The sequence below is a fragment of the Peromyscus eremicus genome, chromosome 9, assembly GCF_949786415.1.
Source record: "Peromyscus eremicus chromosome 9, PerEre_H2_v1, whole genome shotgun sequence".
Taxonomy (NCBI): Eukaryota; Metazoa; Chordata; class Mammalia; order Rodentia; family Cricetidae; genus Peromyscus; species Peromyscus eremicus.
Window position 1 is genome coordinate 88,445,481 of NC_081425.1, and position 15,273 is coordinate 88,460,753.

Genomic DNA, 15,273 nt, shown 5'->3' on the forward strand with positions numbered 1-15,273 from the left:
AGGTCATCTTCAGATACTTGAAAAATTAATTGTCTCAAAAAAAAAAAAGGAGTAGCATAAATACAAATGCTAAATTAAAAAAAAAGTGGAATAAAGAATTCTCTCTCTCTTTTTTAAAGATTTATTTATTATGTATACAGTATGCCTGCAGGCTAGAAGAGGGCATTATTGATGGTTGTGAGCTACCATGTGGTTGCTGGAATTGAACTCAGGACCTCTGGGAGAGCAGCCAGTGCTCTTAACCTCTGAGCCATCTCTCCAGCCCAGGATGAAGAATTCTGTTAAAGAAAAACATTATTGCGCCTGGCAATGGTGGTACACACCTTTAATCCCAGCACTCGGGAGGCAGAGGCAGGTGGATCTCTGCAAGTTTGAGGCCAGCCTGGTCTACAGAGCAAGTTCCAGGATAGCCAGGGCTGTTACACAAAGAAAGCCTGTCTCGAAAAAGAAAAGAAAAGAAAATAAGAAGAAAAAGTAAAGAAAAACATTACTGTAAATATGACCAGAAATCATTGGAATTAAGGAAACAATGTCTTCAATTTTTTAGTACTTACTTTCTTCTAATATTTTAAGAGCTTTTTCTAATTTAATTATGAAATTGATTTGTTTTCAAATTTCACTACTCTTTGCTTCCAACACCACCTTTCCCACTGCAGCTCAGTGTGTGAATACTTGTCAGCATGTAAATGGTTTTGGGTCCTGTGCTTAGCTCCAAAGTAAGAAAAGAAGTACATACATACATTCTTAACTATTTCCCATTGATAAAACGATACTCTGCTGTGTTGCTTCTAATAACTTTACCTGCTGTTCAAATTTTACATTATTTTAATCAATCTACAGAGAAAGAGAAGTGTGGTGAAAAACCAACTCTTAAAAACGTTGTTTAACTGATAAATTTAATTGTGCTTTGGGTCACATTTAATTTTGGATTTTGAAACAGTATTCATCAATAAATTGTTTCCTCAACTAGGTCTGGTGTCACAGGTCTATAATCAGAACTACTTGAGAAGCTAAGGCAGGAGGATTTTAAGTTGAAGACTGGCCTTTACTACAGAGAGAGTTCAAGGTCAGCCTGGGCAATTGAGTGAGACATGTCTCAAAATAAAAAGTAAAGAGGGGTGGGGCTGTAGCTTGAGAGGTACAGTGTTTGCCTACTATTGGTTGAGGCCAATACAAACAAACAAACAAAATTATATTTTCTTATGCCATCTTAGGCTAAGCTTTTGTCACTTTTAGCAATAAAAACAAAAACAAAAAAATCATGTTTAATTTTTCCCTAAATGGGAATTTGTAAAAGAATTGTCTTGTTTTATTTACTACTGTCTTTAAACTTAGACATCTCTAGCCAGAGTAGACACTTAAAAAACAAAACAAAACAACAGCTTTGCTCCACCAGAGGATATACTCTCAAATCAGTTCTATTAAACCAGCAGTATTTAATATATAATTTTTATATCTACACAAGTCTCCCTTTCTTCATGTTCAAATTATTTCACTTGCAATTTTTAAAGCAGAAATAACACCTAAAAACCATTGCTACTAGGTTCTATTTAAGTCATGGTTTATGTAAATCTCATTACAAGCTGGGGGAATTGGTATGTGCCTGGAATCTCAGTACTTGAAAAGCCCAGGAAGGAAGATTTTAAGGTCATCCTGGACTTTATATAGATTCCAAGCCAACCTGGATAACACAGTGAGATTGGCTCAAAAAACAAAATAATCTGATTATAGCTAAATTAATCTAGAGTTTGCTGGGCCCAATCACGTTGGCAAATTTAGTGGCCTATAACAACTTATCTTCAACAACTCTACAATCAGTTTTATGGGACTATCCTTTCAATGTTTATTTAATACACACACACACACACAAATAAATAAAAGTGTTTTAAAAATTAAAGTACAGGAGAACATCATGGGTTAACTGTACTAGAGTCTTCTGAGTTACAACTAAAGGAGTGTGATTACACGACAAGACAGAAATAAGGACTAAGTGTGACAACAAAAACATTTCTCAGAAAAAATATTCATATATAGCCATATAAACACATATAATATATATATATTATATATATGAACTGCCTCATTTTATTTACTACTCTGTCTTTACACAGAATGTGTGTGTGTGTGTGTGTGTGTGTGATATATATTACATCCCTAGCCAAAAAGTGGTTTTAAATGAACTATTTCTACAGAAGAAGGTGCATCTGCTATGACCCTACCCACCTACCTTCCCACCTGAAGACTGTCTGTGGTCTCAGAAGAGAAATAATTAAGAATATGAGTTACTGGTGGTATCACATGTACACACATGTAAAAAAAAGTCTCATATACACTCAAGCTATGTCCAGTGAGACAGACCTACAAGTCAAAATGTAGGACACTTGGCTACTTCTCCAGCACCATGTCTACCTGCACACCAGCACGTCGTACCATGATGGTAATGGATTGAACCTCTAAAAATGTAAGTCACCTCAATTAATTGTTTTTCCTTTATAAGAGTTGCTGTGGTCAGGATGTCTCTTCACAGCACTAGAAACCCTAACCAAGACATATACTATATATAGCCAACCAAGTTCACCTCTATGAACATAACCAAGAGCAGGGAAAAAATATGAAAACTAGTACAGGAGTATTCTGTGCAGCATTCACAATAGTCACAATGTAGAAATAATTTATATCAAATGATGAATAGATAAACAAAATGTGGTATATCCAAGCACATGGTCTACTCTTCAGCAATAAAAGAAGTGCTGACATGTCCAACCTTAAGCAGCTTCTCTCACCCAGGAAAAGCAATGAATACAGCACACCACCAAATGACAAACTACTTAAAACATTTGGAGATACTTTTTTTGTAACTTGGTCCCACAGTTCTCAAGTATGACCTTTGTAGATGACCAGGCTACACTGTATTATCAAAAGGCTGAACACACCTGACAGATGAAACCTGAAAACATGCAAAGTGAAAAAAGACAGAAAAGGCCATGTGTGTGATTTCATTTATGTAAAATATATGCAAGAAGCAAATCTATAGTCACACATAGATTTGTGGTTGCCAAAGGCTGGCAAAAAGGTGTTGGTTTTCTTTTAGAAGTGATGAAAATGTTCTACAACCGGATTAGTGGTGCTAGCCGTGTGATTTAGGAAAACACTAAAACCACTGAACTGTGATTTTTAAATGGGTAGATCTTACAATATGCAAATATCTGAGCTAAAACAAGCATAACCCCTAACAGTCTGTGCCTGGGCACAGCTAATAATTCACCTTAAAATCATAAAGTGGAAATTACAGCCTTTCTCCCAGAGACCTCAAGATTCTCCGTCTTCCAGTATAACCATCATTAAACACTTTCCTTTCAAAGAAGAAAATTCACATATTTTTGGTTTGTTTTGAGATAGAGTCTCATTGTGTAGCCCTGGCTGGCTGGAAACTCACTATGCTGTATCAGCAGATTTGGCTAGCCTTGAAGTCACCTCTGTGGGCGATTAGGACTAAAGGTGCACACCACCATGCTCACCTACCTATTCACGTATCTTTAAGCTGGATTACACTGTATCACACCCTTCTATTTAACTGAAGATCATACCATATCAGTATAAAATCTATTCATTAATCTGAAATATGCTTTGGATTTGCCTGAGACTTCCTTTGGCCATGTTTAAGAACTGTTTAACTATTTTGACTTTCCATATCAATTTCTATCCAGGACATGAAACAAGTGATTTTTTTCTTTTCCTCTTTTCTACAGTGTTTTTTAAATGAATATACACATAATTTGTATTATGTGAGGTAAAAATTTTAATTTTCTAAGTTTTAAGATTCAAAATAAGTATCATCTTCCACTGGAAAGTTTTCACTTAGTCTCTAGAAAATTTAACTGCATGCTCTTATTCAACTCTTTTATTACATAATAATGAAGACTTAAATAATAATTCCACTACCACCACCTCACAGACAGACACCTCACAGAGAACAGGGCACGGGAGCCTGTATCTGTGGTCCTGGTATTCAGGGGACAGAAGCAAGAGGATCACTTGAGCTCAGGTTTGTGACATCAACCTCAGCAACACAGCAAGAACTCAACTGCTTGCCGTGTGTGTGTGTGTGTGTGTGTGTGTGTGTGTGTGTGTGTGTGTTGGGGGGGGGGGATGTTCACAGGTTTGGATAAAGGGTTATGGAGGCCAAGCTGACTTCAAACCCTGTAGGTAGCTGAGGGTAATCTTCAACTCCTAACCCTCCTGCCTTCACCTCAGTGCTGGGACAACAGACACACACCACTATGCTTGGCACGAGAATATCCATCTCTTTAAAAAAGATACCTAAACAGGGATAAAGCAATAACTCAGTGGTTAATCGAACTTGCTGCTCTTCCAGGGGACCCAAGATTGGTTTCCAGAATCCATGTCCGGTGTCTCCCAATCCTGAGTAACTCTAGTTCTAGGGGGATCTGATGCCTCTCCCCTCTGAGGGCACCTGCATTCTTGTGCATATACCTACACATATACATAATAAAAATCAAAATGAAAAAGGTACTTGACAGAATCTGCTGTGTGCATATGGTTTCTATGTATCCACATAACGTTCCTGTGCAGGAGGCTTGGTCCCCGTGTGATGCTGAGACAGTGGTCTAGAAAGGAATAACGACGGTCTCAAGATTGGTTCCTATGACAGGGCTGCTAAAAATTTATTTTTAAATTTTAAGAAGGAACCAGGACTCTCCCTGCCCCCATGGTCTCCTGCTTTCTTTCTTACCATGTGATTCTCCTTTTTTATGTTCTTACTGTAATGCCACCCCCTAATGTAATGGAGCCATGAGACCCTCGCTAGCAGATGTTACGGCCATGCTACTAGACGTCTAAGGCTGAGACTAAATAACCTTCTTTCCTTTTTATATCACCCAAGTATCCAGTATTTTGTTATCATTACAGAAAACGTACTAATACAGAATTTTCTGCACATGATAGGAAATAGACAAGCCAACTATTATGGCCTCTTCAAACAGCCTCAATGTTCCTATTATAATAGGTACCAACAAAACTTTAATCACACTATCCTCAAAATTGAGCCTATAGTACTTAGTGGGACTCTTATGAATTGATTAAATGAGAAATCTAAAGCTCTAAAGAGTTACAATTCATTCCATTTTTTTTAAAGTTTTAAGATTTCAAAGCATTTAGATTTCAGATTTCTAGGTTAGAAGTGCTCAGCATGTTTTATTTAATATTATTGTATGAAGGGAGATACTTTAGGGAAGGCAAATTATCATTGTGAATAAATTAGGAATCTCATTTTAAGTTATCATTGGCATTTCACAGGTCTGCCAGGTATATTTCTATGAGTAGCTTCATTTCTCACTCAGGATAGCTTGCATATTAGAGAAAATCAAGCTTTTAGAGTCAGAAGGAATCAAAAATCCAGGCTTACTAAACATTATGATTTGGGATAAGCTGGTTACATTTGTTTCCTTACTTAAAAAAAAAAAAAAAAAGAAAAAAGATTTTTAGAAAATCAATGCCACCCAAAACACATGGTTAAATCTCACACATCATTCTGAATGTTTTTCCAACACCAATTTACCCCACAAAGCAACAGTGTATGTACTACTGTTATCCCACAAACAGAGCAATGTGTGGCTCCAACTCACATGTGCTGTTTTGTTGTTGTTGCTCATTGGGGGAGGGGGGATATGTTCTCCCTGTGTAGCCTTGACCAGCCTGGAACTCACCTGTAGGACAGGCTGGCTATGGCCACCCTTCTGCCTCAGGTCTGCAGCACCACAATCTGCAGGCCACCACAACTCTTACTTTCTAAAGCAGTGACCCTTATCTGCACACAAATTCAAACAGAAGATCCAAGGATTCACTCAACTAGTCTACTTAACTATAAACATAATTTTGGCTTATTCATTTTCTAAGGGAGTTCGTACTGTTGATACTTTTTTTTTGAAGGTTGAGGAAGACAAAAAAAAAACAAGCTAAAAACTACTTTATAAAGAAAACTGCTGTTCAATGGTAAATAAAACTCAGTATGCACCCTTTAGTGATTCAGATTTTTTCAGCATCCCAACTATATTAAAATATTCCACTTATTTAAAAAAAAAAAACTCATGTTAAAAGCAATGTTCCAAATGACAAGATCACAAAAGCAATCAATGGGCTGGAAAGAAGACTCGGTGGGTAAGAGCACTGGCTGCTCTTCAAGAGGACCGGGTTCAGCGGCAGCTCACAACTATCTGTAACTCCCATTCAGAGGACCCGATGCCCTCTTCTAACCTCTGGGTCCACCAGGCATGATGTGGTGCAGAGACACACACATAAGCAAAATACCCATACATAAAAATTATTTTTAATGTAACCAAATACAACAGCCTCTGCTCTCTAGTTAAGTTTTACTTTGCTACACATATAATTTCAGTTTATCATTAAATAATTAGCATAAAATAATTGTCTTCAGGGGCTGGAGAGATGGCTCAGCTGTTAAGAGCACTGGCTGCTCTTCCAGAGGATCTGAGTTCAGTTCCCAGCACCCAGGTAGCCAGAACGGTCTGTAACTACACATCTAGGGAATCTGACCCCCTTTTCCAGACTCCACAGGCTTAAGACACAAATGTTCTGACTTACAGACATGGAGGCAAAACACTCATACACATTAAATAAGAAACAAATCTTAAAAAATAAATGTCTTCAGTCTTTGGAGATTGTTATTCCTGCCTCAAATCAAATAAAGAATTTCTCTATGTACTAACTAGATCTATTTTCAACAAATATTTACTGAATACTTGTGTCGGGCAATAAACTTGATCCTATGGACTACTGAGATTAATTCTTGGATCTCCACCTTTTGTCTCAATCTACAAATGCCGGTTCTAGCATCCTTTTATTTGTATGTCCACTATCTTGCATAATGCCTAGATCTTAGTAAAAACTCAGTATTTAATGAACTGTGCAACGGCACAAAAGACGAAGAGATGGGTGGAACACAAAAGCAGTAGTTCCTCCCTTGGAACAGCTTCCCTGGCCAACTTAGGCCACCAAAGTTAGAATGAGGTTAGAATTTTTCACTGACGCCAAAAGAGTAACAGCAAAATATCGAAAACTTTAGAACATACGTCTTTCTAATAATGCTTCTCTTGGATAAATAAGACAAATCTCTTATGCTACCAAAAAAAAAAAAAGGATGCTAAACAATGACAAAAGTGAGATTCGAAGGCCTTTTGGTAAATGTTATAAAAATGGGAAACTGACAGATTTACAAGACAGCGATTTGCCCTATGACATTAGGTTTCAGGCCAACTGTTAACAGAGTCAGTATTAAGAAACAACAGGGGATGGGGATACAGCTCTCGGGTGGGGAGCTTGCCTAGTGTTGGAAGTCCCTGGATTCCATTTGTAATGGGAGAGAGGGAACTGGAAGGAATGGGGGCCCGAAGACACACCAAACCAGAAAAGGGGAACAAAGAGAGGAAAAGGTTTTCACATGCATGCTGAGAGAAGCATTCTGGCTTGGTCTTAGTGGAATGATCTATGAGTGAGAACAACTGACAATACAATCTGTGCGCCCACACGCCTGGACGTGCACGTTTGGCTACTCTAATTCACCATATGTCGGGGGTATTGTTCCTTTCTTCAAAGTCCCAAGCAAACATCCTGTCTGCTGCAGCCTTTTCTGGGTGCAGAAAATCCTTTAGTTATTGCTGTGTTTTTTTTGTTTGTTTGTTTTGTTTTTTTTTTAAAAAGAGGAACATCAACAAGTATTTAGGAGGGGCCTACAAAGAACTTTTCACCCCTAGCCGCAGCCCACGATCCTCCCACGGAAGGGCCGGACGAGCGCCGCCCAGCTGAGCCGTGCAGGGGCTGCGAGCCACGCCCGGATGCGCGGCTGCCAGGACCCGGGCGCCCGGCTCGCGGGCGAAGAAGGGTGGAGACAGGGTGCGGCCCGGCCTCACCTCCACCGCCTGGCCCAGCTCCAGGTCGAAGCCCACCACACACACGCAGTGTAGCCAGGCCGAGAAGCCGTCCCAGCGCAGCAGGCCCCGGCGGCCATCGTCCTCCTCATCGTCCTCCAGCGCGACTCCCGCCGCCGCAAGGGCAGCCGCCTCGCGCCCCTCGGCCCCGGCCTCGTCCAACGACCCGCAGGAACCGGGTCCGAAGACCTCCGGGCCCCGCAGAGCCATCCGCCACCCCCTCTCAGCTCCGGCCGTCTCCACCGCGGACCGCGCCGCAGAGCGCGCAGGCCCCCCGCGCACGCGCACCAAGGGCTGCCGCGGACCGACGCTCCGGAGCCGCCGGATGGGGGCGAGGCCGCGAGCCACGTGACCCTGGGAGCGCCGCTCGCTGCCCTTCCCTACACCCACCGCTCCTCCGGGGACTGGGAGGCTGCAGGGCCTCCTGGTGTTGCACCTCTTTAAAATGAAACAGTGGCTCAGGAGTCGTCTTCTCGCCTCCACAACAACGAAGCGATGAATTGTTTCTTGGAATGTCACCGTTCGTTATCAAAGTATTACTAAAACATAATGGTAACAGTAACGAGTGTCTATTATTCCTCTGTGCCAGTTGATGAGCCAAGTTCAAATACAAGTATTAAGCTATTGAACGTATCATCGCGAGTAGGTGGACATTATATTTCTATCTTGTTTGTTAATGTTAGGTAGGTCTTTTTTTTTTTTTTTTTTTTTTTTTTTTTTTTTTTTTTTTTTTTTAGCTATGTTCTATGTAGTCACAGCTGGCCTCTGCCTTGTGGTACTCCTGCCTTAGTCTGCCAAGATGCTGGGTTTAGTGGCATGGGCCACCACATCTGGCTAATTTATTTCTCTTCACCGATAAGGAAACTGAAGTTCTGAGAGGCTACATGACTAGTCCCAAAAGTGTAAGAACTCTAATGCAAGCATAAGTTCACTCCTGCAGATCGCTGATAAAGAGATGTGTACTTTCACTCGGGCTGGACCTGTTCTACCAAGGCAACTCCCATCTTTATTGGTCTGTCTGACTCACTCAGCTCTCATACATCTCCAGACTTTCTTGGAAACCCAAGTTGGTCAAGTCACCTTTGGACCATGCTCTCTGAGCACTGGAGAAAGGTGACAGTTTCAAACTACTTTGTCAGAGTCCAGTCAACACTGGACCGGGCACTCAGGAGGCACCTGCCCTGTTCAATTGCTATGGACTATTGGCACAGCACGATACCACTTAATAGGATTTATTCAGTATCTACCAGGATTTATCCATCGAAAGCAATTAGAAAACACAGTAATACCCAATAAGAAAGTGTATAGAAGACAATACACACCGTGTATGTTTCAAAAACAGCCTAGTATTTGTGCTTTTGCACTCATTCCCATTCCCGAGCCTCTGGACAACCTCAAAAGACAGTGCTAGCATTGTTTCCATTTTACATAGAACAAAATGGGGCTCCAAGTGATAATGCTGTCAGAGCTAGTAAGGTGGCGGAACAGATTCAAACCCGGGTCTTTCTGATGGATAAGAATCTCACTACAGAAGGATGGAGAGTGGCTGGGAGCACTTGCTGCTTTTTGCAGAGGACCCATGTTCAGTTCCCAGCACCCACATGGCGGCTCATAGTTATCTGTAACCCCAGTTCCAGGGGATCTGATGCCCTCTTCTCATTTCCGACGATACCAGGACCGCATGTGGTACACAGATACGAATGCAGGCAAGACATTTAAACACAAAAATACTTTACCATCAAGGATATATGGCCAAGTATTCTCAGACACCAGTAGTAGTGTATGCTGAAGACTTTTTAAAAAGATTCATTTATTGTTTTTATTTTATATGTATGACTGTTTTGCGTTTTTTATGTATGTATGTGTACTGAAGTGGAGTTTGGTGCCCACTAAGGCCAGAAGAGGGTGCCAGATCCTCCGGAACCAGAGTTAAAGAGGGTTGCAAGTCGGTACCAAGAGCCAGTCCTTACTCTCCTGCAAGGACAGCAAGTGTTCTTCATTGCTGAGCCATCTCTCTCCCTAGCCCCACCTGGAAACTTTCTATAGTACACACCATGAACTAGGAACAACACTTACATTAGAAGCTGTCTTTGACTAAAACAACCTTCCTGTTACATAGAACCAGGATAGTTCAGAAAGAAAAACATAATCTGCATTCAAGGAAGGTTCTAAACTCACTGTCTGGAGAAAACAGTACTGTCTTGTATTAGAAAGAAGAGTAGGCTAGAAATAAAAAAAAAAATGTCTGTGGTCCACTGGTAGTTCCATCCATTATCATGGTAGCAAGCAGCTCCAAGAACTAGTTTCTGGACTGGTAAATGAAAATGATAATGTCTAACCTGCCTCACTGACCACTAAGAAGAGACAAATGGCCCTAATTGCATACACTTTACTGTATGCTACTTTACTATTAATGATTAATACACTCTAATGATCAGCTGATTGACAGTGCTGGATCTTTGACCTGTGGGCACAAACTACCATTCTTTGAAATACTACCTTTGTTTGTTTGTCTATTTGAGACAGGGTTTCTCTGTGTAACAGCCCTGGCTGTCCTGGAACTAGCTCTGTAGACCAGGATGCCCTTGAACTCAGAGATCCTGCCTCTGCCTCCAGAGTGCTGGGATTAAAGGTGTGCACCACCGCTCCTGGCAGGAACACTGTCTTATATAATATTTGGTTAAGGACACCTTGTCCAAATGGTGCACTCTGAAAACCACTTATTAAGACAGCCATAGGTCTGATGAGAAATTAGGGACAGCGAGCATCTGGGTTTTGTGACAAAAACATACATTAATAGTACTACTTCTTAAACCTTTATACTAAAAGTGCTATAAACACCAGGAAAAACTGGAAGTGGGTATGGGTTTGTGTTCTATCCATATTTATAACTTTGATACTGTCCCTGGTGTGTAGCTTGAGTTTTTCTCTCCGGGTACCACCAAGCCCCGGCAGTCCAACAGCCCACTTATAAAATAAACACACAGACGCTTACATTATTTAAACTGTTGGCCTAATGGCTCAGGCTTCTTGCTAACTGTTCTTATATCTTAAATTAACCCATATCTATTAGTCTATAAGTTGCCATGTGGCTCGTGGCTTACTGGTACCTTACATCTCACTTTTCATGGCGGCAGCTGGCAGCATCTCCCTGCCTCAGCCTTCCACTTCCCAGAATTCTCCTCTCTCCTTGTCCTGCCTGTACTTCCTGCCTGGCTACTGGCCAATCAGTGTTTTATTTATTAACCAATCAGAGCAACACATTTAACATACAGAACATCCCACAGCACTTCCTCTTTTCTTTTTTTTTTTCAAAAAGGAAGGTTTTAACTTTCATGTAGTAAAATTACAGATAACAAAACAATTATCAAGCAAGAATTACAGTTACACTGTCTAGTCTATTTATAATAACTAATCTATTTGTATTTGGCAAAATTAAAGAAGATATCCTATCTATCTTATATTTGTGAATCCAAGGTTTCATATCTAACTTATCTTTTGTCATAACTAAAGAAAATTAAAACTATCTAGTCTTCAACTACATCAAAGGCCCCAGAAGGATATAATATTACCTGAGAAATGGGAGAAGGATGCAAGCAACTTTTGGGAGTCTTGCAGGGTAGACAGAGACAGCTGGCAGCCTGGACAGTCACCTAACGTTCCTTTGTAAAGTTGAGGCATCTGTTTTCAGCCCACAGACCTAGAGTCTCTTAGTCATTTTTCTCTGTGTCCTGTAGAATGTGTGGCAGTTTCCTCTGCAAAGCAGGAACCTGAAGGACCATTTTGCCAAGCAATGTTCAGTGGTCACTTTCCTATGGGTCCTGCATGTCCAGTTGATCAAGCAGTCCAGGCAAGAACAGTTTCTTGCCCAAATGGCTATTTTTGCCAAGGTGAAGATAAACTCCATATGGAGTGTCTTCGATGCCCATCCTCCTCTCTGAAGTAAATCGCTGCTGCCAGGAGCAGACATGTCTCATTGTCCAGAAAGTCTAAATTTTTAAAAACATTTTAAATGCCATATTCTGTAGGTCTTTGAAGTGTTTGAAGATTACCTATCTATCTGAAATATCAAGAAGACTTGACTAACATGGCTACAAGTATGACTATCATAGATGACTAATTATTAATCTATTTCTTAAGTATTCATTACAATTTTAAATGAGCTGTACAAACATAATACCTTAAACAAGAGTAGAAATATACATGCAGTATAACAAAATTAACTTTAAATTTGTATCAATAGACTAAAATCTATAGCAATGTATAACATTTTTAAACAAGTTGTTACTCTTTAAAAGTAGGTTCAACAATCTACTCTTTTATCCTAACATATCTATATCCTATATATCTATATCATATCCCTCCAGCAGGAAGTAGTAAGAGAAGCTACACCCAAATTCCCAAATATACCAAGCTGGTTTTGGAGATGGAATTGGCTCACTCCTTCTCTAAACCCAAGTATATTGAAAAGAGAGAGAGAGAGAGAGAGAGAGAGAGAGAGAGAGAGAGAGAGAGAGAGAGGTTGAGAGATTCTTGTGTCCCATATCAGAAGAGTCCTCTGGTGTGGGACAGAGAAAAACCAATATTTTTATTTAAAGCAGGTTGATTATAAATGCAATGTCTTTCTAAAGAAGAAAAGGGGAGGGTTGGGGATTTAGCTCAGTGGTAAAGCACTTGCCTAGCAAGTGCAAGGCCCTGGGTTCCGACCTCAGCTCTGAAAGAAGAAAAGGGGCTATAGATATGAGATAGTGTAACTATAATTCTTGCTTGATAATTGTTTTGTTATCTGTAATTTTACTATGTGAAAGTTAAAACCTTCCTTTTTGAAAAAAAAAGAAAAGGGGAAGTGCTGTGGGATGTTCTGTATGTTAAATGTGTTGCTCTGATTGGTTAATAAATAAAACACTGATTGGCCAGTAGCCAGGCAGGAAGTACAGGCAGGACAAGGAGAGAGGAGAATTCTGGGAAGTGGAAGGCTGAGGCAGGGAGATGCTGCCAGCTGCCGCCATGAAAAGTGAGATGTATGGTACCAGTAAGCCACGAGCCACATGGCAACTTATAGACTAATAGATATGGGTTAATTTAAGATTTAAGAACAAGCCGGGCGGTGGTGGCGCACGCCTTTAATCCCAGCACTCGGGAGGCAGAGCCAGGCGGATCTCTGTGAGTTCGAGGCCAGCCTGGGCTACCAAGTGAGTTCCAGGAAAGGCACAAAGCTACACAGAGAAACCCTGTCTCGAAAAACCAAAAAAAAAAAAAAAAAAAAAAAAAAAAAAAAAAGATTTAAGAACAGTTAGCAAGAAGCCTCCCACATTTTATAAGTAATATAAGTCTCTGTGTGTTTACTTGGTTGGGTTTGAGCAGCTGCGGGACTGGCAGGTGAGAGAGATTTGTCCTGATCGTGGGCCAGGCAGGACTGGAGAAAACTCCAGCTACACTGGTGCCTGTTTTTAAGACTTGATTGTGTTTATTTATTTATTTGGGGGAGCACACACCTACTATAGCTTGTGAATGGTGGTCATAGGACAACATTTTGGAGATGGCTCATTCCTTGCATTGTGTGGGAACCAGGTTGTCAACCTGGCAGCAAATGCTTTCACCTACTGAGCCATCTTGCCCTGTGATCCAGCATGGTTTCTGTGCCGAATATCTGCATGGGGTCTGGAAAAGGGAAACTGTGACACCTTCCTTCTTCTTACAGTTTGTCATTAGAACCTTGGGATCGAAAGAATCTTGAGTCAGGTACTTTCTCCACACTTCCCATCCTGTTTTCAAATCTGATGCTGGGTCAGCCAATCCTTTTTGAATACACCACATGCACCAGCTCTTAAATGTAAGTCAATACCTTTCAGAGCTGCTCGTTTCTGGAGGTTCATAAGGACTAGGAAAGTCTTGCCTTTCACTGATTCCTGCTCTTCTAAATGATAGCCCTGTGGGATTGTTCCAGAATAGTCATCCTGTACACCCAAGTCTTCTAGTTTCTGGGGTAAATTACCCAAATCCTCCACCTGTTCCTCAGAGGATTCTAGCAATTCATCATCCTGTCACTCAACTTGGGTAAACTTCAATTTGTCAAATTGTTTTTAAGACACAGAAGCCAACATCACTCTCTAGGTGTGAGCCAATCCCAGCAGAGTGAACCTTGGGACTACATCCTTCCTTATTCTGCCCAGGAGTCTTCTTATATGGGTGCCACTTCAGATCACGTTTGCTTGGTTGGGCAGGTCACATTCCTGGCTCAGGTTGTTTTTCCTGTCAACAGAAGCCTTAGGTGGTAGGCATTCTGGTGGTGGTGGTTTTTTTCCCATATGAGAAGCACTTAAGTCAGAGTAAGCCACTTGAGCCAAAAAAAACTGACTGAATTCATGGCTTTGCTGCTCTTCTAATATTACCAAGAACACTGAATACAAGATTAAAAACATTCCAGACTTCCCCACTCACTCCTAGCCAAATTCCTGGTACTTACGCAATTTTCATAGCTTAAAAAAAAAAAGTAAAGAGTGAGCATGAACATGAGACATGGTGTGATTTGCAATGTCATGTTTTGGAGCTTAATTTTTACCAGAAGAGCCTGAAGGAAGACTAAATGTCCTAGACATTGACTCACCTGGGTAACCAGTAGATTTCCTTCTTGCTTTTTAACTAACTCCATTTAGGCATGACTACAGTGCAGTGGCAAGCAAATACAAGAAACAGGGCTGTCCACATAGTTCAAGGGTAGAGCACTTAGATGCCATTCATGACGTTCAATTCCCAGGACCAACCAACCAACAAACAAACACCACCAAAACCAAACCCAAACCACCCACCCCACCAAAGTCACTCTGGACTTAGTGGTTCACGTTTATAACTCCAGCACTTGGGGGATGGAGGCAGAAAAATAAAAAACTCAAGAAGGTCATCCTTGGCTACATTAAAAAGTTTGGGGCCATCCTGGGCTACATGAGACCCTATCAAAACAATAACAACAACAAAACATAGAGAGGCCAACTACCATTATGCTGTCATTAGAAAGCTGAGTTTACTACACCTCTCTGAAAGACAAACGTTTACATGCAGATTTTGGAGGGAAGGTTAGACAAAAAGCAACTATAAAATGCACTGTGAGGCGCTTCCTAAACGATGTCTGTGAAAGTTTTAAAAGGGATAATGAAAAGCTGGAAGAATGGCTCAGTTGGTAAAGTTCTTGCCATGTAAGTTTGAGGAGCTGAATTCGGATCCCCAATACCCACACAGAAGCCCAGAGTGATGACTCCTTTCTGTAACCTACTGTGGCAGGGATAGAGCAGAACAGATCCTCAAAGCTCAC

The 15,273-nt window shown here is 40.8% G+C and overlaps 1 protein-coding gene across 1 annotated transcript in view; it reads right to left on the reverse strand.

The window, feature by feature from the left end:
* Dennd6a (DENN domain containing 6A) overlaps positions 1-8,246 on the reverse strand; it is a 50,305-nt gene extending 42,059 nt beyond the window's left edge. Inside the window, exon 1 of the mRNA XM_059273988.1 lies at positions 7,947-8,246. Within this exon, the coding sequence (XP_059129971.1) occupies positions 7,947-8,174 (228 nt within the window). The 5' untranslated portion in view covers positions 8,175-8,246. The remainder of the gene's footprint in view (positions 1-7,946) is intronic.
* Between the last annotated feature and the right edge of the window lie 7,027 nt (positions 8,247-15,273).